This window comes from Epinephelus fuscoguttatus, linkage group LG14, assembly GCF_011397635.1.
Source record: "Epinephelus fuscoguttatus linkage group LG14, E.fuscoguttatus.final_Chr_v1".
NCBI lineage: Eukaryota > Metazoa > Chordata > Actinopteri > Perciformes > Serranidae > Epinephelus > Epinephelus fuscoguttatus.
Window position 1 is genome coordinate 26,483,827 of NC_064765.1, and position 25,529 is coordinate 26,509,355.

Genomic DNA, 25,529 nt, shown 5'->3' on the forward strand with positions numbered 1-25,529 from the left:
CTGTATGAGACAGGGAGCCAGTGAAGAGATTTTAGTATAGGGTCATATGAGACTGTGTGTTTCATCTAGTCAGTAATCTTGCAGCAATATTCTTAGTGCTTGCAGACAATTAAGAGCAGGAATACTAAGTGAGGAAATACACTTAAGCCCCGTTTCCACCAAGCGGTACGGTACAGTTCAGTTCGGTATGCTTTTTTTCAGTTTCCACTGCGAAAAGCTGTGGATGCTACAAATGGAACCGCTTTGTACCGTCCCCATCTTTGGTCCCCCCTCTGTTGGGGTACCTAGCACACAGATCTGGTACTAAAAGGTGGAGCTGTGAACACTGCAGTCTGTTGATTGGTCAGTAGCGGATGGTCACTCTGCTCAAGGCTGAGTTGTGGCTGGTTTTGAAGCTCATGTAACCACTGTTAATACCGTGGAGAGTTTTATACATTGCTACCTCTTGCAGCAGCTGGAGTCAGAGAAAAATCTCTCTCAACTAAAATTCACTGGGCCGACTGCCAGCCACTTTTAACGTGGAACGTTTACTTGTAATGTTACTCAATGCACGATTTGACGACGTGAATCAGTTAACACACTTTAAATATTCCATTTGAGAACTTTGACCATTACTTTAGTTTTTATATGACATACACTTTTAGCAATGAGTGGATCTTCAAGCGTAGAAAAAAACAGCGTCAAGGAGCTCCTTTTCTGTGGGCACCGTTAAACCCCTGAGCTTGCCTGAGAAGGACCAAATGCACACACACACTCACACAGCAGAAGTGACCTGCTTTCTCTGGAGCACTGATCAAGCTCCTTTTTGCTTGTTGTATATAAGTTGCAACCTCCGGGGCTGAAAACTGAAGCCAACACAGAAGTGCCAAAAAACTGCAGTTCTTCAAATGGCCACTTGAGGCTGGCTGCAGAAGCCAGTCAGTCCCCATCAACCCCTGTGTTAAAATGCCTAACTTTACAGCAGAAATAAACATGCTTACAACCTGGTGCAAAAAACAGTTTTGGTCTCTATAGCTAATTTCCTTCGTCATGACAACTATACAGGGTGTGAGGTTTTTTTATAACTCACTTGCTTATATTTTATTAAGAGCAAGACGCTTTAAGTGATAGGATGTCTGCCGATAGTGTCCTCTGCTTCTCAATCAGATCCACCCCTCGCTCCTCCACAGTGCCAGCCTCTTTCCCAATATGGTCACTTCTGGCTCCAAAAACCAAGATGGCAATGCCCAAAATGCTGAACTTAAGGCTTCAGAATGGGAGTCCACAAACCAATGGGTGACAACACAGTAGCTATGTCCATTATTTTTTCAGTCTACGGATGTAACACATTCCTCCCCTCTTCAGCTTAGTTGGTGATGTAAGTCATTGGCTTGTACAGTACAGCAGGTAGATCAGTAGTTGCTAGGGTTGAGTGGGAAGATTGTAGAGTTGTAGTTTTTCCATGACTTTCTTTGTTTATTTTTTTCTCAGAAGGAGTTGAAAGCAGATATGGGAAAATTAGTCACAGTACCTGTGTTCACTAGGTCTCTTAAAAAGCATGACATGAACTTTGGCTGCCCAGTGTTCCCATCACTGGATCCATATATGTTCGTGCTTCATTGGGTTCATTCTCAGAGGAAAAAGGTAGAGCCAGATAGACAGACAGTGGGATGAAGAGGAGAGTGCTAGAGTGAGTCAGGCTCACAGGTATTGAGAAACTCAGTGGTGATGCAGAGACACGAGGAGAGACAAGAGAGAAAGAGAGGCTCAGTTTCTATGGTCCATCGCACAGGTGTTACTGTGGCAACTGGAACCGGCTCGCCAGCCAGCCATGCTGCGTCATCTTATTTTCTGCCTTTCCTCTTTTCTTTTATTCCAGTGTATTGATCCCACCTCCTCTCCCTCTTCCTTTGTCCAGCTTTGTATCTCTCTTGCCATTTGTCAGGCAACATTTCTCCAAAGCGTTTTTTCACCACACTTTGCATTCTCCTCTCTCCTCCTCACACCTACCTGCTCTTTCTCGCCACTTTTTTTTTTTTTCTTTTTTCATTCCCATGAGTACACTCTTGAGTTTTAAGGTCTCTCTTGCTCTCTCTGTCCGTGTGTGTGTATAGGTGGATGTGGGAGTGTGTCACTTCACCCCTCTGGTTCAGCCCCAGATCCAGCAGCCCTTCAAGCTGGTGGAGAAAGTCGTCAGGAACGTTTTCCAGTTCCGCAGGAAGCACTGCCATAAAGGAGTGGAGTAAGCACAGTTACACAACTTGATGTAGCTTTCAAAGCGTCTCTGTCTCTTTCCCCTCTCTCTTTTTGACTTTTTAATCTTGTCCCATCCTCATCTTTCATTCTCTCTCTACATTTTTCATTCTCTGTTTTTTGACAGCCGCGTCTTCATCTCATCATTAATTAGAACGGTTTTTGATTTTGCTTCTCTCTGTCACACACACACACACTCACACACACACACACACACACACACACCACTCTGACAAACAAAGTCACTGCTTTTGAGGCTTTCTGTAACCAAAGTCTGAACATCGGAGCACTCTTGGAGCTCTGTTCAAAAAACCACTAGGAACAAACCCACACGCCCACATGCATGTGCACGCTGCCCATCGCCCCCATGCCTGTTAGGAAAGTGTATGTAGGCCCAGATAACAAAAGAACACTGGCTGTGCGAAAGAGAGCAGCAATTATGAGTCATTGAGGTGGCATAGGAAGACGAGGCAGCATATTTTATGTAACTACAACGAGTTGGCGGCAGTGGCACCAAATTGGAGAGGAGGCACCAGCACTGAAGCGCCTAAAAAGCATCTGTACTGTGGAGTGTGTGCAATTGGCTATTGCTCACCAACCTGCAGAGAAAAAAAAACACGGCAGAACATCTCAGGCAGGGAAATGTCTTTAAAAATAAATGCCTCTCTCTCTCTGTATTGAATATTCTGGAGAGCTTTTCAGGGCGAGAGCCAGCTAAATAAATGAAATTTGGACATTTAGAATTTAGCTGCCCTCTTAATGTCGAAGAAGTTTGTGTCTGTGTGAGTTTTGTGTCAGTATCTACATCCCTTGACTATGGAGCACGGCAGTGGAGCAAATTAACAATTCATGAGCAGCTCTAGCCCTTTGTGTGATTTCAATTAACTTCACAGATTTGAAATAATCGCTGAGGGATCATTTCTTTCTGTTTGAACTTTATAATGCTATTAAACTTGCATGATCATTAAGATATCAAAGCGACCTGAGTGTAGGAATCAGTTTTTTTTCATCATGTTTTCTCTTTTTTTTCTCCCCCCTCCAGGAAGTTGTTCCCCGAGGCGTGTCGTGTTGAGCTGACAAAGGAGATGATGCAGAAGGCAGATGTGGACCCCACTCTTCGCCCTACAGAACTCACCATACCTCAGTTCAGGGCTTTAGCAGATGCTTATGCTCATTTATGTACCCACGAACCCGGTCTTCTTGGCTTTGAGTACAGAGAGGAGCTCAGACTGAAGAACCTCGCCAGGAAAAGAAACAAATCAGCGGACATGTTTATGGACAAGCCAGCCGGCACACCACCAAATCCTCCACCACCCTGCTAAATAAAATAAAATAAAAAAAAAAAGGCACGGAAGCCAAACGAAGCCCACTAACAGCTTCTGTTAGCACAGGGAGACAACAGACTGCTCTTAGCCTTGACATTTCCACCTGGCATATGCATGCATTTTTAAAATGTTTTTCCCTGCACCCAGGGAGCAATAGGTGGTACACATAAAATCCCGGGACAGAGACAAGAACCACGAGGCTCGTAAAGATCCTGTGTGGGTTGGATCAGCTCCAAGACGTTGTTCCAGGATGGGACAGCTCAAAGCAGTCATGTGTAGTTACCCACAGTACCTCTTTAAGAGTGAGTATCTCTTTATGTCCCAGTTCTTACTTCAGATCCAATTCACAAAACACCTTGTCCTGTGGGACCTGAGAGAACCGTCAGTGTTTTCAGGGTGATTTAGAAAATGGGAACAACATGGCAGCACCATATCCAGGCCATTTTCTCCCTCTTCTATGTACTGTATTGCTTAGTCGCTTGGGAGACAGAGCTTAAAGGGAGGAGGAAAGTGGTGGGAATTTGTCAGCTCCAGAAAGCCTCTTGTTGTATTCAAAGAAGAGGAATTCATACTTATATAGGAAAAAGGAATAAATTAAACATAATCTGCTATTGATACAAATGAATCAAATCTAACCTGTAAAATATACATCATAAATGTGAGCGGAGGCACCATTGTTGTGCACATTTGTTACGTTTCTTCTACAGAACACAGCATTTATGACATGTATGTTAAATACGTCCAACCACTGTGTTGTTGTTTAAGGTTTTATATCAATAAAAGTGTCGTTACAAGTTTTAAATATTCCTCTTTTGAAAGCTTACACAGATTATCACCGACAGAACATTGCTTGGCTGTTTCCTGCCAGTGTGGCAGATGGCACGCTAAGGTTGACTTGCCAGACAGAGAATTCACTCAGTTTTGATGATTGGATGGTGTTAATCTCCAACTACAATCAGGATTTCATCAGATCTACATTGCAGATAGGTATGCAGGCCTGACTGTGTGATCTGCGTGCTATCAAGATAGCTCTGTGACCCTGAAGAAACACAGGGTGGTAGTTTTGTCTTAGGATAAGATTTTTTGGGGGAAAGATGATTGCATGAGTGGGTATTGATTGGACGGTGAGAACTAAGGGTTGGTAGATGGATATCAAAGTGTCGATACTACAGGTACATTTTTGTTTTAAAGATTGATTCCAGCGTCAGTAGGATCGATACTAAAGTTTCTCTCTTCTAGGTTGTGCCTATTTGTACTTAAAGAGTAAAACTGTCTGTGTAAACGGTCTTACGGTCAACACATCTGGTACATGCACTCTTTACTTCATTGCTGTTGTGTGCACCAAAACAACATAAGAGTCGCACACATGCAGCACACCACGGCATACGCCCTGTCTGACTAGTAACTTGAAGCTGCAGCGGGAAAGAAGGCTGGAGAGAAAGGCCTCAGCATCCAGAGCCCCGACACAAAGGGTGCTTTCACACCTGTCCTGTTTGGTTCTGTTCAGTCAAACTCAAGTCCGTTTGCCCCCTGGGTGCGTTTTGTTTTTGCAGATGTGAGAACAGCAATCATGCCTGGATGTGTACCAAAACAACCTGATCGAGACAGTCTTGAAGAGGTGGTCTCGATCTGGTTCAGTGCCGTTCCTTTGTGGTGAGAACGTGTTCGGACCTCGATCCGAACCAGCTGCTTGTTTGGGTTAAACATGAACATGTTACAGTCCTGGAGGATTATTAATGTGCACCTCCTCCTGTACTGCCTTAATATGCACATTCAGCACATCCAATACATCAAAGCATTGTTTTCTAGTTGGAGCTGCGCCTCGTTTTCAAACTGTATGGTTTGACTAAAATGAACAATGACAGCAATATAGTCCACGATGACCAGCGCTAAAATCAACCTGCGTAGTTGTCCCTCCATTGTGACATTAGAAAGTGTCACATTTATCTTGCAAGTATACTCTTCTTCAACATTTTGTTTGCTTCCTGGATTTTTCCTGTATCGAAATTCTGACCAATCAAGAGCAGCTTTCTCGCTCAGGTATTTTATCTGGTCCCCTTGTAAATGTTGCTGTGAGAACACGAACCAACTCTAGGCAATTATGTACCTTTGGGGAAAAAAAAAAAAAAAAAAAAAAAAAAAATAGGCCCTGATTCAGACCAAAGCAAGAGAACTATAGGTCTGAAAGCACCCTAAGACAGCATTTGATGAATCTTTTCAGAGAGGCTCAGACAAGGAATATCCAGGTACCATTATACTGTAGCGAAATGAATGTTTTAGTCAAAATGGACCTTCAGCACTGTTTAATGTTACATATTGACTGATTACTCAACTCATAAATAATGACACACTGCTCTCAACTGAATTAAATTACATAAGCCGCCTTTAATAATAAAAAGTACCGGTATTGATATCAGTGACTGCCTCTGTATAACTTGGTATCTGATGGAAACTTTTATATTTTTTTTGTTGGTATCGTCCACCCCTAGCACTGACGTCACGCGCACAGGGTAAGTGATTAGCCACTAATGAGAAACACCTGCGCAGCTGCTAGTAGAGACATTCCGTTATGCTACACTGAGGTGATGTTTGCTTGTTTGTTTCGACTGTATAATATCTTTAAACGCCACCATCATTTTTTAGCATTTGTATAACACTTCAGCTGCCTACTGTACCTAACTTAAAGCCAGAGGAGTACTACCAGCTACTGTTTTCACCAGCTCCTCAGGACAACCGCGTGGGTGACACCGAGTCCAGTCCTGCAGCTGGGTGAGTCACAAATCTTGTCAAAGTGTCTTAACATTACACCATGTATAGCCTACCTAAAAAATGTACGTTTCTGTAACATAATGTAATGAAATATGGCGTTTTCAAAGTGGGAGTAACACTACTAAAGTATCACTACTACAACGTAAACCATACAGTTTATAGTACAGTACGGTGTTGAAATTTACGTCAGCAAAAAATACCTAGTAGCGTAAAATCCTCAAATTGTAGCAGTCAAAAACTAAACATGCTTATTTAAATTTTACATTTTATATTATATTTTTATCTGTTATGTAATCAATGAAACATGTTTTTTTTTTTATAAAATAGCTGTAAAGCTTCGTTTAAAAATATGCAAAATAACTAACTATCAAATACTAAGTGTTGGTAAGCCAAGCAAAGCTACCAAGAACTTCACACTGGAAGAAGACGAACTACAGTAGAGCCATAGGGAGAAATTTAGTTTGGTTAACCTAAGCTACTTCGAAAAAGTAGTTAAAACTACTCTGTAAAAAAAGACCAGATTGACAAGGTACATGTGATACAAAATTATCAAAATATCATTAAAAAAAAATAGTCACATGCCAGATAATAAACCAATCAATTTGTGTCACTTTAAATCATAACATATGACTGCAGTGAAATGCAGTCGTCAGTTCCATTAATTTGTATATTCAAAAGAGTGTGGTAATAATAAATAAATGTCTATGGGGTTAGTTACTCAGCTAAAAAACAAACAAACACAAAATACCCCACTGCTCAGGTGAAAGTGCAGGAATGTCAGCTTTGATTCTGTATACAATGTCCATCAGTCAGACACCTGTCACATCAGGCAAATAAATAAATAAATAAAAATAAGCCACTCAGTTGAGTTCATTGCAAAAAGTGTCCACTTGTTGCCAGGTAATATACACCAAAATATAGAATACTGGTCTAGTGAAAATGCAGGCATGTCAGCATTTATTTTGTGTACAGTGTCAGTCAGTCAGACACCTGCCTTCAGAAACTGGAGTCCAGGTACAAGTACTCAGTTAGCCAGGTAACTTTTAAAATAGCAGCAACAACTTCTCTGAACATTTGTCAATAAATAGTAATTATCAGTACTTCTTAATAATTGACACCTAATATATTTAAGTTTAGTTTTACAAATTCTGCCTTTACAGTGGTCCGAATGAAAGAAAAGGAGAGCAGGAGGGTATTTTACAGTTTCAGTCTGGCCCTACGACCACCCTTCATAACGAGCCTGGATACCTTTCAGTTTTAAGAAGCACCATTAAACTGCCACAGCTGTCTGTCACTGCACAGTAGCCCGATAAATCACACCAGACCTGAACCACACTCAGTTTTGTCCTTCTCCTCGCCAGCTGACAACTCACAGTGAGGCAGTCTCCCAGCCACCATCATGACAGATTCACTCCAAGTGATTTGTCACAGATTGTGAAATGCAATGGCAAAATAGTATGAGAGTTAGTCCGCCAACGTTACCTGTCCACACATAGTTGGATGGCTGTCTGGTAGTCCTCCACACCTGTTTAACAGATGATGAAATAGTCCTGTGTGGCTCAATGTGAAACTTTGTTAAGAGCAGAAACTAATCACGGTCTACATATGGCTTACCTTGTGTAGCTCAGTGGAGTGCATTAAGGTGAACAGGTGGTGGGTTGGCAGAGGTCATATTAAGCATCTTCATTTCACCAAAATCACAGAAGTGTCCCAAAGTACCAATTAATAGTTTTTACTAAGACATATTGCATTTGACTTTTTCAAATGCCGTTTTTTAATGCTGTAAAGCAAGCCTGTATAACTTACAAAATAAGTTGAATTTACAAGCAATCAAGGTACAAAATTAGCACAATCTGCTAGCCAAATACTGATTACAGCTTTACTCACCAGCCCAAAAAACAGTGGTAATCTGTTGAGTGGCTAGCAAAATTTGCACATTCACTAGCCATTTGGTCAGAGGACAAAAAGCCCAAGTTTTCACCCTGCAAACAATAAAAAAAATAATTCAGGGTTTCCACAATCATGAAAAACCTGGAAAAGTCAAGGAAATTGGTTGTGTATAATGAAATGTTTACAATAATCTTCATGTAACATAACATAATGACTAATTAATTGAAGATAATAAACAACGTGTGGCCAGCTCACTCAGTGTAAAAGTCTATAGTATAGGCAGGCAATCCAAAAATACATCCTAGGCAGTCTGACTGTAGTTAAAAATTCTTCATTGATACATGGATAACCAATGTGTTTTGACTGGAGTCCGCATCAGGGTGAAGAGAAGAGCACCTGCTTTTTTACAACGAACTACACAGAGCCTTATCCAAGTGCAGCACTCCCTTTTTTTTCCCATAATGACAAATTAATTTTCTTCAGCTGTTAATGTAGCTTAAATATGTGTTGATGTGTGACAATGTGTTGTTTACTATCACATATGTCAGTTTCTCACATGTTTAAAATAGAGTTTGAATCTGATGTTTGGAAAAATGCAGAGCAACTGGGGAAAGAAAAAAATCTTTATTATTGGTCCTTTAAAAGTCAGGGAAAGTATGTAAATTTTGCTATGAAACTGAATGGGAACCCTGATAATTTGATCGTGTTTTCCTGCTGGTGCGGTACAGTCAGTACTTTATGGTGGCTAATGCAAACATGCTGAAGGTAGATATTGCTGTTTAATTGATTCTGAGTCATTATTATTATTATTATTATTATTATTGTTGTTGTTGTTGTTGACTGGATGTTATGTCTGTGTTGTAATTTGTGCTGCCACTAGCCATTGAAACATTATCAATTAATTGTCACTTAAGGCCACAATGGCTGTTGTACATCACATATAGGCTCGCTCCATTCACCTCCAATCTGGGTAGTGCCCAATGTAATGAAATGTAATGTAGTACCAAAATGTCAACAGATATCTCAAAATAAAGCTGAAACTCTAGCTATGCAGGTAACTGGGAAAACGACTTGCAAAACATCCTTTAATTATTTTATTCATTTAATTGTTTTCAGTCCTCTAGCTTTATGAAAGAGAAAAATAAATAGAAAAATTTTTTTAATTGTCCTTATGGAGGTGTTAAACGTGCTCAGCCAATTGAAAATGTCTTAATATGACGCTTGATTCATTTCACATATGTCCATGTATAAAATCAGAGCACTGCAGTAAAGCTCTTTCTTCATATAACCGTGCCCCACTTCTGTCAGATGATAATTATGTATTCTATCGAGAATATACCTTTTCTTCCAATACCTGTATTTCTTATGACAGCTAATCAGGGAGTGGTGGCAAGTGAAGCCTGGGGACGAAGCCGGAGATAAGACACTTAGTTCCCAGCACTGCTTTACCTGTCAGTAGAACATAAAGAACCATAAAAACTGAACTGACAGACTTTGAAGGGCAAGTTGAAAGCATTGTTCTCCAGGCGTCACTCACAGATAAAACTTTTATTTATAAAACAATTCCATAAGAACAGGGCATTCACATTCATTGGTATGCTAGCATTAAAGGCATGGTAAAGTTGAGCTGAGAAGGTAAAGAATGTAGTAGTGGTTTGCCTTTTTTAATAGTACCTCAACATGTACTTCTTGCTACGGCAAACAAAAGGTTTTACAAAAATATCTGCTGCATTTATTGCTTATTCCTGCCTCGTGTCTTACCTGTACAGTGTCAAGTATGTATTAGAGGATACATAAATGTTTCAAAGATAGAAAAGATAATATGTACAGGACACAAACATAAAAAGAAACATTGGGTTTGAAACATTATTGCAGTTGAAAACCATTCAATTTAAGCAGCCAGCTCTCAGAAACACTTCCAATGCATACACTGGAAATTACAATCTTCAGGAAAAGACAACCAAAATCCAGTAGGCTACATTTAAAATGAAGTGGGAAAAAATGACAAGCGGTATTGCATTGTATTTATTTACTAATGGACCAATCTTTAGCCAACAGTTCAAGCCTTCACCCAAAAAGTTAGTTTTCTAAGATATACATAATCAAACCTATTAATAAATAAAAACAGCATTAATAACATTAAAACCTGTACAGATAAAAAATATTTCAAATATATAGGCAAACAGTGTACTTTAGTGCACAAAATACAGCAAAAAGGCTTAGTTGCGAAAGTCGGCAACCTTCCTGTTTTAGGCCATTGCGTCTCTTTTCAGGAAGTCTGACTTGACCACTGCATGTCTTTGGGTGGATCCTATTAGTCTGTGGTAGCCTTCACTCAGTGCCTCCTTCCATTTCATTTTAAACTGTTTACACCTGGTATGAACATGCGTTTTAGTGAACTGAACACAAGTGGACAGCTGAGACACATCGCCGTTCGCACGTGTGTATCATGCGTCAATTGACCACTTTAGATTTCGTTATGTGACTTACAGAAGTCAAAAGGCTCACTCAAAGTAATTATGTCCACACTCTCACTAGTCACATTAGCAGTTGTTTCCATACAGCTGGGGATATTGCTGTTTGCAGAACTCAACACGTCTGATTCAATAGGGCAAAATGATGGGCAGTGACACAACACTTTGTCCAACTCGTCATAAAATGGGCAAGTCATAGAGCATCAGCGCACTCTCACTAAAACAACCACGTCCTGCATTGATGAAGTAGTCACTGTCAGGGGCCATTAGCGTTTACACTACAAAAGATATGTGGTCAAATGTGTGCCAGACCACCTCCGCAAGTGGTCTGAGTGATCAGAGCTCAATGCGTCTTGGTGGTCGTTGACACTTGTACTTAGCGCTGTCCACTTGTGATCATCTGAGACACATGTTAACACCAGGGACAAACAGGGCCTACGATGCAGTTTGTAACAGTGTTTGGTTCTGTGACACCAAATACAAATACTTTACCAAGCCTGAGCCCATGACCTTTGTGTGAGTCAGCCTGCAGCCTGGCAAACTGTGCCAAGCACCAGTGTGGCTGCCTCTAGAGATGTATTTCATCTCAGTGTACTGTTACTCTATATGCACTGTGGACCTTGCTCCTCTTTTAACTTTTAACTTTTGAGACTGACAGACCGAGGACATTCTCCCCATTTCTCCATAGAAAAGGTCAAAAACTGAATAAAAACTGCCAATCAGTATGAGCTGCAGGGGAAACTAGGATGGAGTACGTCACTCAAGACAGTTTGTTGGGAGGAAAAAAAGCACAGAGCAGAGGAAATCGTGGGAACGCATCAGTGCTTGGCAGATTCATTGTAGTTAACACTAGGACAGAAATCACCTCTCTTAACCTCTCAAGGGGGAGAAACTGGTCTGTCAGCCAATAGGCTTCCATCTGAACAGATACCGTACACCTAACTTAGCAGGCAGGTGTGTGACCCACTAAACCGACTTCCGGGTTGAGGCACAGCTTCACAGCCACACTGGTACAGCCTGTAGTGAGCCACAGGGGCTTTGGTCAGAGTCTCACCTCTGTCCATCCACTCCCCTATGAAGAGGTGGCATTCCCAGAGTCAGTGGCACAGCTCTCAGCTGGGTCATAGAAACAGTCCTCATTCACTACAGAAGTCAGACTCTGGACGCTGAACTCCCTCTCCAGCAATGTGTTGAGGTCCACGACCCCCGATGTAGATGCTGCATCCGTCTGGCTGTCCAGTGACCTGCTGTGTGCCTTCATGTGTAACAGTGCACCCTGGTTCTTCCTCAAACTGTTGGTTTTCCTCTTAACAGCACTGAAGTGTCCTCGCATCAGTTTTGGTTGGGTCTCTGGGGTGTCCCCGACTCTCTCAGGTTGAACACAGGGAGCCGGTGCACATTGCGACACAGAGTCCTCTGAGAGTTTAAGTTGGAGGAACTGAGCCTCAATGGCGCTAGTTGGGGAACTGCTGTCTCCACTGCCCCGCCTTGTTCCCCCCTCGCTAAAGCCGTCATCATCCTCATCACTCAAAATATCAGACTCTTTCACAGCAGAGGTGGAGCGGGGCTGCGAGTTCGATGCAGGTGTCTGAGACCAGTTCTGCTGGACAGGGAGGATTTGCGAGTCAGAGGAGTTGCAAGTTGGAGGAGCCCCAGAAAAACTGTAGGTTCCACTGCTCAGGCTCCCCTCGTCTGAGTCTGGCCCCAGCTTGAGGTTCCCAGCCTGGGTGGAGAGATCTCCAGGCGGCTGCTTACACAACCAGGAGGCCCTGGTGGAACCTGGGAACAAGTATGGAGATAAAAGTCAGAAATGCCACTCTTATCTGAGCAAAACACTTGCACCCTCAGCCCCTCTAGCATTTAATGACCTAAAAAGTGAGATACGATCATCTCTAAAGTACATACATACTTAACATTACACAGTTGATGGTTTTTAAAGGCTAAATAAATACCAGTCAGCGAGGATCACTCCTATGCTGACATGTTTTTATAGGAAACTTTCCCGGGAGGCAGTGCCTGGTGCTCAAAATAAATGCCAAATGTTGTTCATATATCTTTGTTAGAGAGAAATATCTCCCCCATATGAATGCTTCTGAAGGCTCACCTAGCCTGGCGGAGGAGGGCAGGGTGCTGCGCAGGGGGACCAGGCGCTCCTTACCGCCCCTCTCCAACGTGCCCTCAGTCCTCATGTTCCTCCTCACGTTCTCCCTGAGGATGGAGCGGATCACCTTGATGATGTTGACCTTGTTCTCTGGCACGCTGAGGAGGACACAGCAGAGGTACCATAGTAACATGAGCACAGGGTATGTTAAATTTGATTTGAGAAGCTAAATATAGATTCAGGGGACTGGTGAGAGAGTTCCATTGTGTCCCCAGTGAAATGAGTTATGTAATTCATTAGGAGTGATCCCAATTTCACAGTGTGTAATGAGAATTGCCAATTGGGTCACAGGCATCACTCTTACTACCATCCCCATGTAGACAGTTTTTACAGTTAAATGCTAACAACAACAGCAGACAGGATCCATGGGAAGACATGCCAAGCTGGTAGCTACACCCTCATGTGTCTTGTTGAAGACCATGATGTGACCAACAGAAATGGCTTTCCCAGATTTGATTATTGAAAACTACATGAATAGGGGACAAAATTAAACATCTGTATTTCCTAGTGGATATTCATTTACTGTTTAACAAGTATTATAAATCATCACATTTATAGTTTGACATGGGAAATATCAGCGTTGGATGACAACAATACCAGTCTCACATTTGTTCATTGAATACAAAGCTACAGCCAGCAGCCAATTTGCATAACTAAGCATAAAACTTCTTATGCACAGTAAGTAATACAGATATCTGGTGTGTTTAATTTGTACAAAAAACAAACAAACAAAAGTATAAAAAGACAAGATATAAAATGTTACGTAGTGAGCTTTAAAGGTGCTGGTAGGCATATTTTTGAACTGGTGAATTGCGCAAACTGCTTTCCCCTATTTACTGTCTTTATGGTTAGCTAACTGGCTATCACAACTTGGGTCATTTATAGCCTTTTTTGTAACATCCTTTACATCAGTAACAACAAAACTGTGTCAAAACATTCCTTAAACTCTAACACAGCTCACACAGTTTAATCTAAGTCTCATTTGTCCAGTCGTATAGTACTTCCCAAACAAGTATTTTCATTGAAACATGATTTCAAACATGTCAGTACATACAGTCTCATGCACGCCCGAGTAGTGTGTCTGTGCACACGAGTGCATTTGAACTCTGAGTTCATACGCAAACATGTGTGAGCAGGCATTTTCGAGGTGCACTACTCATAGGTGGAATGTTTTTAGTATTGTTAGGTTTCAGCAAAAAATCATGTGTTTGGGAAGTACTGATCATACAACTGGATAAAAGAGACTTGCATTATACTTCACAAGTTGTGCGAGTGTGTGTAAAGGGATGTTTTCATATAGTTTTGTTGTTATTAAGTGTGGTCCCCTGCAGTTTATTAAGGATGCTAGCCTTTTTTGGATTCTCCATTCACCGTGGAGGCATGCAATACCCAAACTGTCTGCTATAAACATCTATCACAGGTGATAGTTCGCTGACCAACTTCCTGGTTCAACTTTGGCCTAATGTACTTGCCATAGTTGTGTATACAGAGTTTTCCTGTGCAATGAGAAATGATAACGGACACTATGAGCATGCTTGCTTTGATTTTGCCTCCAAATTAAGTGGGCTGGATAATCTGGCTGAACAGTTGGCTTGTTTACAACCTGTCTGACCACCTCACTGTTTCCATTTCTTGCCCTATTGGACTTCATTTTAGTGAGGTCACTGTATTCCCAGATCTCATAACTTGAGTGAGTGCAGTGTCATAATCAATAGAAATGGTGGCTAAAACTACGAAGATAACACCAGTGTTGTAATAAACCTTAATTATCCTCCCTAAATGCTGGTATGTGTAGTGGGCACCACAGAAAAACAACTATGTAATCCATGAATGCATACCAGCATTAATCATCACTGAATCCACCTGAAAGTTTAATCTCTGACCTGCTACACAGCTGGAAGACGGTCTCTGGTCTCCCTTCCACCTCAGACCTGGAGTGAATCAGCTCCCAGATGCAGCTGCTTTCTGTGCCTGTTCCTGGGGGAGTGAGGAAATAAAGGGGAGGCTTTTAATCACACAGTCCAAATATGGTTTATGGTTTCAGGAGGAGATAAGGAGTGAGGGAGCTGAGTGGAAATGCCAGAGGTGTGTGAGTGTGTGTGTGTGTGTGTGTGGGCAAGGAGAATGAGCTTAGCGGTTTGTGTGGGGAAATATGAAGGGAGAGAAGGAACAAAAAGATTTAGTGGATGTACTTTGTGAGTGATTTAGTGGGGATAATGTGGCAGTGTGCCAGGTTCTTACCTGCAGTATTTCCCAATCTGACCTGAAGCGCCGAGAGCGGGATGAGCCAACGGAACTTAAAGGGGTCCGAATCTCCATGAGAAAGCGCTGAACGAGGGTTGGTCTGGTCATCGCGTAGGGAATGCCACATAGGAGGAGAAAAGAAAAAGAAAATGCAACGTTTCACACCAAAGACCCCATTTGTGTCGTGAGAGTAAATGAGTGCAACAGACACAGTGCTTACCATCTTCTTCTTCAGCTTGTTGTTTTCCCTGTAGACCAATATCACCGCTTTCTTGAACACTGGTGAGAGAGAACACATCAACGTCTTAGTTTTGACTGCGAGTGCCTCTTGGGGAAAGCGACTGAAGGAGTGCAACCCACAGAAGCATTTTAGATGGCAGCTTGAAGCCTTAAAGCGAATATCAGTGCTACAGCTCCGGAGATCGAGATTCACTGAAATCTGTTTGAGTGCTGCTGCAGACACAATTCTGTGTGGCTCTGCAGAAAATCCAATACTCTTGGTTTGTACTGATTAAACTTTAACTGCAAACATCCACAGGTAACATACAGATGGTCCTCTATGTGGTCATTTGTAGCCCAAGCCGTTGAGACAAAACAGTATGTGGAGGAATAGCAGTCAAGATGTTGATTGCCAAAATTCTATTGGTAATTGATTCCAGCAGGGTGGAAGTTCAAGGTAGGGAAAAGAGGGCACTAATTTTCCCACAATGCAACAGCAATAAAAGTGGTTGAAGCATGCAGACTCACCAAACACGGTCATTTCAGGGTCTTTTCTCATGCGACCCAACGATGTATGAGGGTTGAGCCAGACCACTGAGGAATGCATGAGAAACTCTCCCATCGAAATCTCTGTGACCTGAGAGAGAGACACACACACACACAAAAAGGAGACTGTTAAAAGAAACAGCAGAGGGAGAGACGGAAGAATAACAAGCTAGACTTCTGGCTTTCTGCTGGAGCATACGGCTGTGTGATACATACTAAGTATCCGTGGAGCTCCACAGACAGTATAAACCACTGTTTGTACACAGGGTGAAAGCAGATTCTCAGGCAAACCTTCGTGTCGTTTTTGTCTGAGCTGTTTAAATATGTTGAAAACATACAGTACCCTAGACAACACTATTTAGCATTCACTTTGAATATTTATAGTGCAGTGGTTACCAACTAAATATTCCATCAACTTGTAAATGTATTCGATCCCTAGAGGCAATGCACAGAAGACGGCGTAAACAACTTAGAAGCTAAACAGCCCCACTCTGATGTACTGATAGTTAACTGGGTTGAAGTAGTTTAAACTGATGTGATTTTATCTTCAACAAGACGCCCTTGTAGCAGGTGTCCTGTGAAACTCTGTTATATCCATGCAACTGTTGCCAAGGCAACTTTGTATATGTTTACTATGCTTGATGATTTTACGTCTGATTCTGAATTGTGTGTTTACCTCTTTATCGTGGCCAGTCTGCTCAGCAACGAGCTGATCAAACACGGAGCCGTAATCCTCGTAAATCTTCTGCATCTCATTGATGTGACTGGCCACCTTCTCCATGGCTTTCAGAGCCTCTGCGGGGACGAGAGCAGAATGCGAGCATGTTAACAGAGATCAATTCTTGACTGTATATATACGGGTGCTTTGCATTACAGTAGCAGGTTTTATTTACTCATTGTGAGTGCATTGTGTGTAGGAAAAATGTCTTCTGTTATGTGCCGAGACCTGTCACTTACTGCTTCCAGGCATGGTAGCATGACAACAAGTTATTGAAATGACAAGTGTGAACTTGAGCCATATTTATAGCACTTCCTCCCCATGTGTGTGGGTGTGCATGTGCGTCTGTGAAATGTATATGTATTTGTCTGCCTACCGGTGAGGTGGTAGTGCTCCTCGCTGTCGGCGTCAGTGAGGGAGACCAGCTCCCTGAGCAGCAGGGGATACTTGAGCACCCTCTGCACGGGTTTAATCAGGTAGGACTCCAGGGTGGATGAGTGCTGCTTAGTGGGGTTCCTCGCATCAAGGAATTCCTTGAAGGCCTGATCTGTCTTAGCTGGGAAACACACACACACTGAATTAATATGAATCTTTCAACAGCTGAGTCTTTGTTTTTGGTGTTTGTGTTTCCTGGTGTACTCTGATGGTCTCATGCATACATAGTGTGGTGATACTGTAATCCAAACTCAGCTCTGAAATCATCTGGTTAGTGCAGAATCATGGTGCAATAAAGTGTCTCCAGCAGGGGGTAGTGTAGGCTTCCCCAGCCTACCATGACCACTGCAGAATGTACGTGTAAACATCTGCTTATGTATCCATTAAGCTCAGCACATTGCCTCTGAGTATCATAATAAATTGAACACAAGCTGTTTTCACAAAGCAAAAGAAAAAAGGGCAGAACAGTGTTGAGTTACTTAAATACTAGCACTGTCTTACTGTATTTACAACATGGTGCAAATGATCAAGTTGGGACTCTTTAGCTTACAGTGAAGCTACACACTTGGTGTGAAATGGCAGGTATAATACAGAATGAGCCTTCTGTAAAGGTGGTGACATTTTCCCTGAGCAGTATGCTTCCACAACGCTTACTGAGGGGGGCCATTAAAGTATTAATTATAGCACTCCCAGCCACAGACAGGCAGCCGCATCGACACCTCCCAGAGTAATTGGCAGGCAATTAACGAGTCGACAAATAAACAGAGAAACTAAGGCAACCCAGGGCCCTTGGCATGATGGGAGAGGGAAGGGAGTGATGAAGATGGCAGAGACGGGTATATAATTACTTTAATGGTTGACAAACTCCCACAGATTCCTTCTCTGTGTCCTTGGATCAGCTGGTTTTGACCGCTCTGGGCCAACTGTACACTCTGTGTGTGCCATGTGCAACTATCACCCTTTTTATATTTTGCTGTTCTTATATGTACTGTGCCATCATTATGTTACACGTTCTAATTTTAGCAAGTGTGAGCTGACTGTAATACTGTACACACCACCATTTAAAGCTTTGGTTGAAGAGCAGGGTGTGTGAACCCTGTAGACAGAGTACTTTTAATCTGGCATCTTTTCTCTTCACTCAAGCACTTGGAGCCATTTTGCACCGAGTTGGCACTGCCCACAGACTGAGGGACTAAGGAATAATCACTATGCCAAGCTTTTAGGTGCTTATTGAAAAGGTAAGTAATTTCTGACCACATCAATCATAAGTAAAGAAAAAAATAAAAAGCTCCTGACAATGAAATTAAAAACTGTAACAATAAGTGACAGCAGGGTTGAATCTTGGACTCGGTGGTGGGATTTCCCTTCTGTCAATCTTTATAAACAGATTCTAGGTAGGCAACAGGTCAAGATTTTGGTATGGGAACATCTTGGCTTCAATTTGTTGTCCAAGAAATACTGACTAATCACGTTTGAGCAGGAGGTCGACATACAATCTCAGAACTCATCAGCTCTTGTGTTACAACAATTAAGCTTTATGTTTTCCCTTCATTTATGTGCAATCATATGCAGATATCTGTCTATAGAGATCAGCCAAAATGACCGGAGCACAAGAGGAAATCTTGCCCAGGTTACTCACTAACTATCTTTGAAAATATTCTCCACTGGCTCTACAGATTTATCAGTCAGACTGATTGCCAGTGGGCTCCAACATTGCCTTTCTGTTTACATTTGGATCATAGATTTAGTTTTTTTAAACAGCACATCTAAAAGCCGGGTTTTCCTTGAAGAATTATAACGAATGGTGGCATAATATATGCTCAAACATAAATTTCATGAACTCTCAAAATATATTCAACACTGCAGAAAACTCTTTCATGCACCACTGTTGCTTTGATAACCATATTTACCACACTTTATTCTCCTCTAGGTAATTCTGACCCTTCAGGGACTTTTTTTGAGTGTTTTTCTTCTTCTAATCCTATTAAACATCCATCCTGCTGCTTACTTCGAGGAATATCCCACGCAATTCTAGTAATGGGGCAGATTTAAGTAGCACAGGGGGGCACTTTGCCCACACCATCCCCCCATGTCGGCAAAGAAGCCAATCTTCTTACATTTCTCTCTGCGCTGGGCAGCGTTCCCAAATAGTGGCAGAGAGGCCGGCATCATAGCAAGCATAAATCAACTTTAAAATTTCGACTCTGTCACATGCTGAGGGCGACGCAAGGAATTATTAGGGCTCTGAGGTTGTAACAGCCCGCTGTTTGTGGACAAGGTTATTCAAAGTCTGTGTATTAACAAATGCATGTTTGTTTAAACTCTATCAGCTTGTAAAACAGGTAATAGCTTTGAATGTTTAGAGACCGTACATTACAAAATGAAAGGTGGATTTTGTTTCTCTCAGCTCTAATATTTTGTGCGCGTGTCTGTGCATGGTGATGGAGGTGGAACACAGCTTGCAGTAAACTGGAGAGGCATCACTCACTTCACTTTCATCCACAGTCTCACTCTAAGGCGTTTACTTTGGTACATAATTGATTTGTTTCTGAAGAGAGGAGGCCAAACCTTCAGCAGTGAGTGCTGTAAGGTGCCTCTGATGCAACATAGGTGCAAGGGAGCTGAATTTAACAAGGGTGTGGGACACTTTGAATTAGTGTCTGCAGATGTATCTATTGTACAATTCTCTATTTCACTTTGTGGAGTTGGAGCATATTTAGGCCGTCATGTATTCTTTGTGTGTTTAGGTGTGTGATGTACCTCTCTCCAGGACCTTCTGGACCTTGATGTGGTTAGCACAGAAGCCACTGTAGAGCTTGAAGTGGTCCGCATAGTAGAGGAACGAACCCCCGAGAGAAAACAGCAGCTTCTGTAAAACCCAAGAGGGCGTGAGAGAAAAACAAAGACAGCAACTGAGTGTTACACACAGATGGACAGAGAGTGATGCCACACAAAGCCAAATGAGTACAGAGAGATGGGATGAAAGACTGCGAACATGTGAAGTCATGACCGAACCACTCTGTCCTCCCTCTCGGGAGCCTATCCAAACGCCCCTCTGTCCTCTCCCTCTCGCCTAACCTCTCAAGCACACTAGCTTTCAGCAACACACAATCCAACCAGTGAACCGCTGCCTCGATCAATAGACCCCACACCTTGTCATGTCAAGCCTATAAATCAGCCGGCGATGCTCCTGTCACACCACCTCAATTATTTATAAACCTCAAGATCTCAGAGATCATACCTTTCTTTGGGATAGTGGCTGAAATCATCTAGTTTGAGAATAATGTTCTGTATACTCATGGAATCCACACCGAAGCTGGAGACATTTAATCAATACAGTGATATGTTAGTATGTGTATCTCACCTTGAACTGTGAGGGGGTCTCCAGGGTGCTGAAGTCAGGCGAGGAGGCGATCCTCTCCTCCAGGGTCTGCAGGAAGACCCTCTGGAAGTCCAGCATCTCTGGCAAGCTGCCAAACAGACTCTCCATCTGAGGAGGAGAACGAGGGTAGAAGATTAGCGGGATAATGGATAGAAGGAGGTTAAGAAAGGAGTGGTGGTATGGAATTGTGGGAAGGTGATCGATAACGATGTACGAGAGGAAAATGGCAGCGAGAAGAGGGAGAGAGTGAAGGAATATGAGGCAAGAAAAAAGAGATAGCTTGTAATTCATAACAGTCAGTCAGACAGGCACCCTGGGGTGTTATAAAACCTCCACTCTGATGGCTCCATCTCTGACAGAGGCACTTAGGGACAAGCTATGGCCCTGCTAGAAATGCAGCGCACACACCCAAACAAACTTCTACTGTCTTAACACACGTACCCAGGGTCAACACTTCCTTCATTAAAAGCCGTTCGGGGGCTAACATGCTCTTGTGCACTTTGTGTCTGGACACGTCCCGCTGTCCTATAATGGCCTTTTAATTTGCCCCAGTGCTCAGTGGCCTATTGACTAGTGTGTCTTAGGAGAGTCATCCTGTGTTTGAGGTCACGCGTGGCACAGAGCTGCACACATGCCTGAAAACTGCAATACTAAGGTCATTAGTATTCTGCAGCTACTACTATATGTCACCATGCAGTTAAAGGTGTTGTTGTTTAATGGAGAAAAAAAACCACAATCTGAATGAAAAATGTGCTCTTAAATCAGCCGACAGCTACACTGTGGTGTGTGAATCTGAGGTGAGTGTTGAAACGGTAGGTTTACTCTTAAACTAGCCTTTATTGTTACGTCCCTATGGGATGATAGAAGGTCAGTGTAGGGGAATGGTAATTTGTCCTCCAGCCAGTCACAGTGGTAATGAGGGAAATATGGCCGAGCAGAGTTCATCTACGTCACCTCAGGATAATAAACACTCGATAAATTTCATGTCCCATATAGCTTCAACACGTTCCAGGACATGCCTCTCGCTGCATGTTGTTATAATGTTCACCATACTTCATACACACACACTCGCCACCTACCTCATCCAGCGTGAGGAAGGTTTCATTCTGCAGGGGTTTCAGGTAGATCTCAAACAAACAGGCCAGGTCCTGTGCACAGAAAAAAGAGGAGAAGGTCAGAGACAAGAAATCAAACAGCAATAGTCAACATTATCCTTTAACCTTCATGTCCTTTAAAATCCATTCCATCATCAAATCACTGTATTTCTCCCATAATAACCTCTAACTGTCTCCTTCCCTCAGTCCCTCACCTCATTCCTCCATCTTCTCCCTCTATCCCCACCCCCACCCCCCACTACATTAATGTGGCTGTAGCTTGTCTTGGTATCAGTGGAGATATTCTCATTAGGTTGATTTATGAGCTTCCTCCTCCTCCTCCTCCTCCTCCTTGTCCCCCTCCCCAAACTACCTCAGTTGCTAGTGGTGCATGGATACGGGCGAGCAGGCCTGCATCAAGGCACTCTGGGAAGACAATCTCCTCACTCAATTACAAATCAACGGCAAGTTGAAGAGGAGGGGTGCACCAGGGAAAGGGACTTAATGAAAAACGAGGACATGAGGGAGGTAGGGGGAAAAAGTGCCAGCCATGACAAGTGTCGCAGAGTCAAGAAGATCATGAGTGTGACTCTCTAATGTGTGTCAGGGAAGAAAAGGTCATATTGTAAAACAGGAGGGCAACAAAATGATTGGGCGGGACGGAGATAAATAAGGCTAGACAGGAGGAGGAGGGATGGAGGAGCACTAACTGTGACACAGAAAACTGCTTTCCTTTTATTTCTCCTCTTTTCCATGTCCCATGTAGCTCCTGAGCATCATTTTAAAGGGAGAAGAGCAGCATTTTTATTTGCTTTCTTGCTGACACTGAGATGAGAAGGTCATACTTGGATATTAAATATGTCGCGGACCCAGCAGCCAGTAAATTTAGCAAAGCGTAAAAACTGGAAAGTGGGGCAAACACCTTGCCTAGCTCTGTCCGAAGTTGACAAATCCATCACTAACTGGCTTATTATCTCTCTCTCTCTCTCTTTTTTTTTTTTTTTTTAATTTGTACAGAACAAATTTGACACACAATTTGTTGTTTTCAAGGGAGTCGTACTAGATTATTTCTTGCCTGGGAGCAGTAACTTCCTGTAATCTTAACTGCTTTCAGCCAATAAATTTAAAATAACCCCCCCCCCCCCCCCCCCAAAAAAAAAGATATATAAGGCGTTAGTTATTGGGCTCTAGAGGAGTTGATATGCAGATATTATAAAAGAAGAAAGTATATGATTTTACAGCTGAGGAGTAAAAACAAGGGACAGATTTCATGAAATATTCACGTAAGCTTCTTATAAGATTTTCTAATACGACAGCAGTCAATGCTTTGCGACCTCACCTTGACATATGACTTCTCTGTGTCCACCAGCTCCTGGATGACCTTACGTAACCTCTCAGTGGCGCTCATGTGCTTGGGGCAAGGTCTAAGCAGGGTGGCCTCTCGCGTGGGACCAGACCCTACCTCCCCTCCCTGCCTCGCTGGAGGTCCTTTGGTGTCATCCATCAAACCCCCGGTGCTTGAGCCCGTTCCTTCCTGGAAGGATTGGTAGAGAGTGCACACTGTGTCCACGCTCTGTAGGGGGCGACAGAGAGAGAGAGAGAGAGAGGGGTGTATTTAGGTTAGGCAGCTCAGGGTTTACAGCAGACAGCTGGATTAAAATAAGGATCACGCTTGTAATAAAGTGCATGCACACACAGGCATGTATCTGCACAGGAACATGCTCTCAAGGATCTATTAAAAAGAAAAATCTAAGCCTTTTACCTTCCTCATTTAACTATTCACCACTAATGATTTCAGCTCCATAGCTGTATAAAAATAATGATGTATATAATTCGACACTGTACATGGCCAGCAGTTCTCCTGGGTATAGTAAGTGTGCTATGGAGATTTAGTTATGCACTCTATGCTAATTGGCTTTGCATCAAAGACTTTACAGTGCATCTGAAAGACTAACTGGATATCCCTGTAGATAGCATTATTATCACATTACATTATTCTTCTAAATCCATAATGGACAGTTGTGCAGATCTGTGGTCACATCAATTCCAGACAATTTGACATGCCAGGAGATCCCAAGTGGTCATGTAATAGTTTGTAATAGTTTGTATTAGAGTAGGTGGGGGAGAGGGGGTGGAGGCATCTCATTTACTTAATTTAGCTGACAGTACCTCTGCTCATTCACAAAAATGTAGTCTCCTCCAGCCCATTTTGTACTTCTCTGATAGGTGGATCCCCATGAACAACTCAGCGTCATACCATTTAACGGAAACGGCTAATCTGCATTGCTTTATATTGGACTGTATTGCCTGGGGTAGGGAAATTAACATCAGCCGTAGGCACCATAGTGAGAAGTCTTGCCTGTGGCAGGTGTGATTTTCTAGTCTGTGAGCAGCGGTGGCAGAAAATGAACCATTATCAGCCTCTCTGTTTTATTCCCTAGGATGTACAAAACAAGCCGTGAAGGAAAAAATCTGTAGCCATCTTTATATTGCACTATGGTGTATAATATATGCATTTCAAGCACTACGGTTAATGTTTCTACACAATCAAAATCCATCCTAAGTTTTCACCTGAAAAGCTATTCAAGCTAGATGTGCTAGACTGTGGTGCACAAGCCATCAATTATGATATGATTGCTATGCTAAAAATAGCCTTCTGATGACCAGCCCTCCTTATTCCAAGTGAATTACATGCTGTAGAATTATAATCTGTGGCCAGTCACTAGGATCAGCAGAGGCCGATAGGTGCCAGTAATAGCAGGCTCCAATCCGCTGCACAGCAACACAGCATGGTGGGGTGGCTGCGATGGCAGGCAAAACAGCTGCTCAGCACTCTTCCTGTGTATGTGCAGGGCTTCACATGAGCAAGCATTCAAGTGCAGCTCACTACTAAAGACTGTACAGCAACACACACTGGATCGATACACCCTTCATCCTGACACTGCAGGCATCGATACGCACACGTATGCACTTTCCAAGCAGTGTTTGAAAGCTTGTCTGAATCATTCAGCTCTGAAACTCGTGTGAGCTACCACCCAGAACCCCTGACCATCCACTCCCAGAGAGCCCTCACACAATCAAGGCTTCCATTAATAAGCCTGCGACTCATCAGCTAGCTCATTATAGCGTGGTCACTCCAGAGACGGCCCTCCAATGCTGCAAAATAGTCTGTGTGAGAGTGACAGACTGAAAGAGAAAGAGAGAGACAGAAGGGGGAAATGCCTCTCCGTGTCCTCTGTGTATGTCTGGGCTAAGCCTCTTTCAAGTGATCTGCCGCCCACAGCAGCGCTCCACTCTGGAGCTCTTTGAATGTGGGATGATAATTATGAGGGGACTTAATGTCTCCCTCTGCACTGGTGGAGGGAGGTTCTGATTGGAGACACACACATATACTGCAAATGGACATACCTGTGCATGTTAACACACACTGACAGGGCTGACAATAAAATACATGCTCGACGAATGGTCACAACAAGTCGACAGAAAATACTGACACCAATAGAGTACTTCAGTCGTTACCCATTATGTGAATGGAGTAGCATGTAGTATTGCCATAAATTTGAATGTTTTGGTGGCAACTCCTCCTCCCTGCTCAACTTCACCAGACTACGTCAAGTTTGGGCTGCAGTGTTTCCTGCTGCGGGATTGTGAGCTCAGCATCATGGACAGTTTTGAGAGTCCGCCAAGCCGCACACACACATAGTGACAGGGCTAACATTTAGCATCACATAACCATTAAAACCATTAGAAGGTTTCAATGTCGATGCGAGATTGTTGGGACCGTCGGTGTTGGATGTTAACCGCTGCTACTGTGTTGGCTCGCGCTAACCGGGCAGACGCCGAACTGACCAAAGAAAGGGGTTCTGGAGTTGACAGCAACAAAAAGTTTGCTGATCCAAGGGGGAAACTGGATGGTCCAGGATCAGATCCCCGGCACGAAAAGGATCAAATGCAGGTATCATTTGACTCAACACATTTTGATACTATTTGTTACTGGTTTGAGATACGAAAGTCCTTTATTCATCCTACAGCGGGTAAAC

The 25,529-nt window shown here is 42.8% G+C and overlaps 2 protein-coding genes across 8 annotated transcripts in view; one reads left to right on the forward strand and one right to left on the reverse strand.

The window, feature by feature from the left end:
- tfb1m (transcription factor B1, mitochondrial) overlaps positions 1 to 5,934 on the forward strand; it is a 35,143-nt gene extending 29,209 nt beyond the window's left edge. For 3 of the 4 annotated variants that reach the window (XM_049595982.1, XM_049595983.1, XM_049595981.1), the window contains 2 exons: positions 2,094 to 2,221; positions 3,275 to 5,934. In XM_049595982.1, coding sequence (XP_049451939.1) covers positions 2,094 to 2,221; positions 3,275 to 3,554 — 408 coding nt within the window. In that variant the 3' untranslated portion in view covers positions 3,555 to 5,934. Of the gene's footprint in view, positions 1 to 1,146; positions 2,029 to 2,093; positions 2,222 to 3,274 lie in introns of those variants that run through there. The other variant, XM_049595984.1, reaches the window with a different exon arrangement.
- Positions 5,935 to 9,731: 3,797 nt separating this feature from the next.
- Positions 9,732 to 25,529, reverse strand: part of tiam2a (TIAM Rac1 associated GEF 2a) — a 106,355-nt gene continuing 90,557 nt past the window's right edge. For 3 of the 4 annotated variants that reach the window (XM_049595968.1, XM_049595967.1, XM_049595969.1), the window contains exons 16-27: positions 22,829 to 23,062; positions 21,475 to 21,543; positions 20,378 to 20,503; positions 19,774 to 19,882; positions 16,955 to 17,134; positions 16,537 to 16,655; positions 15,843 to 15,951; positions 15,316 to 15,374; positions 15,093 to 15,195; positions 14,735 to 14,828; positions 12,795 to 12,949; positions 9,732 to 12,469 (exon numbers count right to left, since the gene is read on the reverse strand). In XM_049595968.1, the coding sequence (XP_049451925.1) occupies positions 11,763 to 12,469; positions 12,795 to 12,949; positions 14,735 to 14,828; positions 15,093 to 15,195; positions 15,316 to 15,374; positions 15,843 to 15,951; positions 16,537 to 16,655; positions 16,955 to 17,134; positions 19,774 to 19,882; positions 20,378 to 20,503; positions 21,475 to 21,543; positions 22,829 to 23,062 (2,064 nt within the window). In that variant the 3' untranslated portion in view covers positions 9,732 to 11,762. The remainder of the gene's footprint in view (positions 12,470 to 12,794; positions 12,950 to 14,734; positions 14,829 to 15,092; positions 15,196 to 15,315; positions 15,375 to 15,842; positions 15,952 to 16,536; positions 16,656 to 16,954; positions 17,135 to 19,773; positions 19,883 to 20,377; positions 20,504 to 21,474; positions 21,544 to 22,828; positions 23,063 to 25,529) is intronic. The other variant, XM_049595970.1, reaches the window with a different exon arrangement.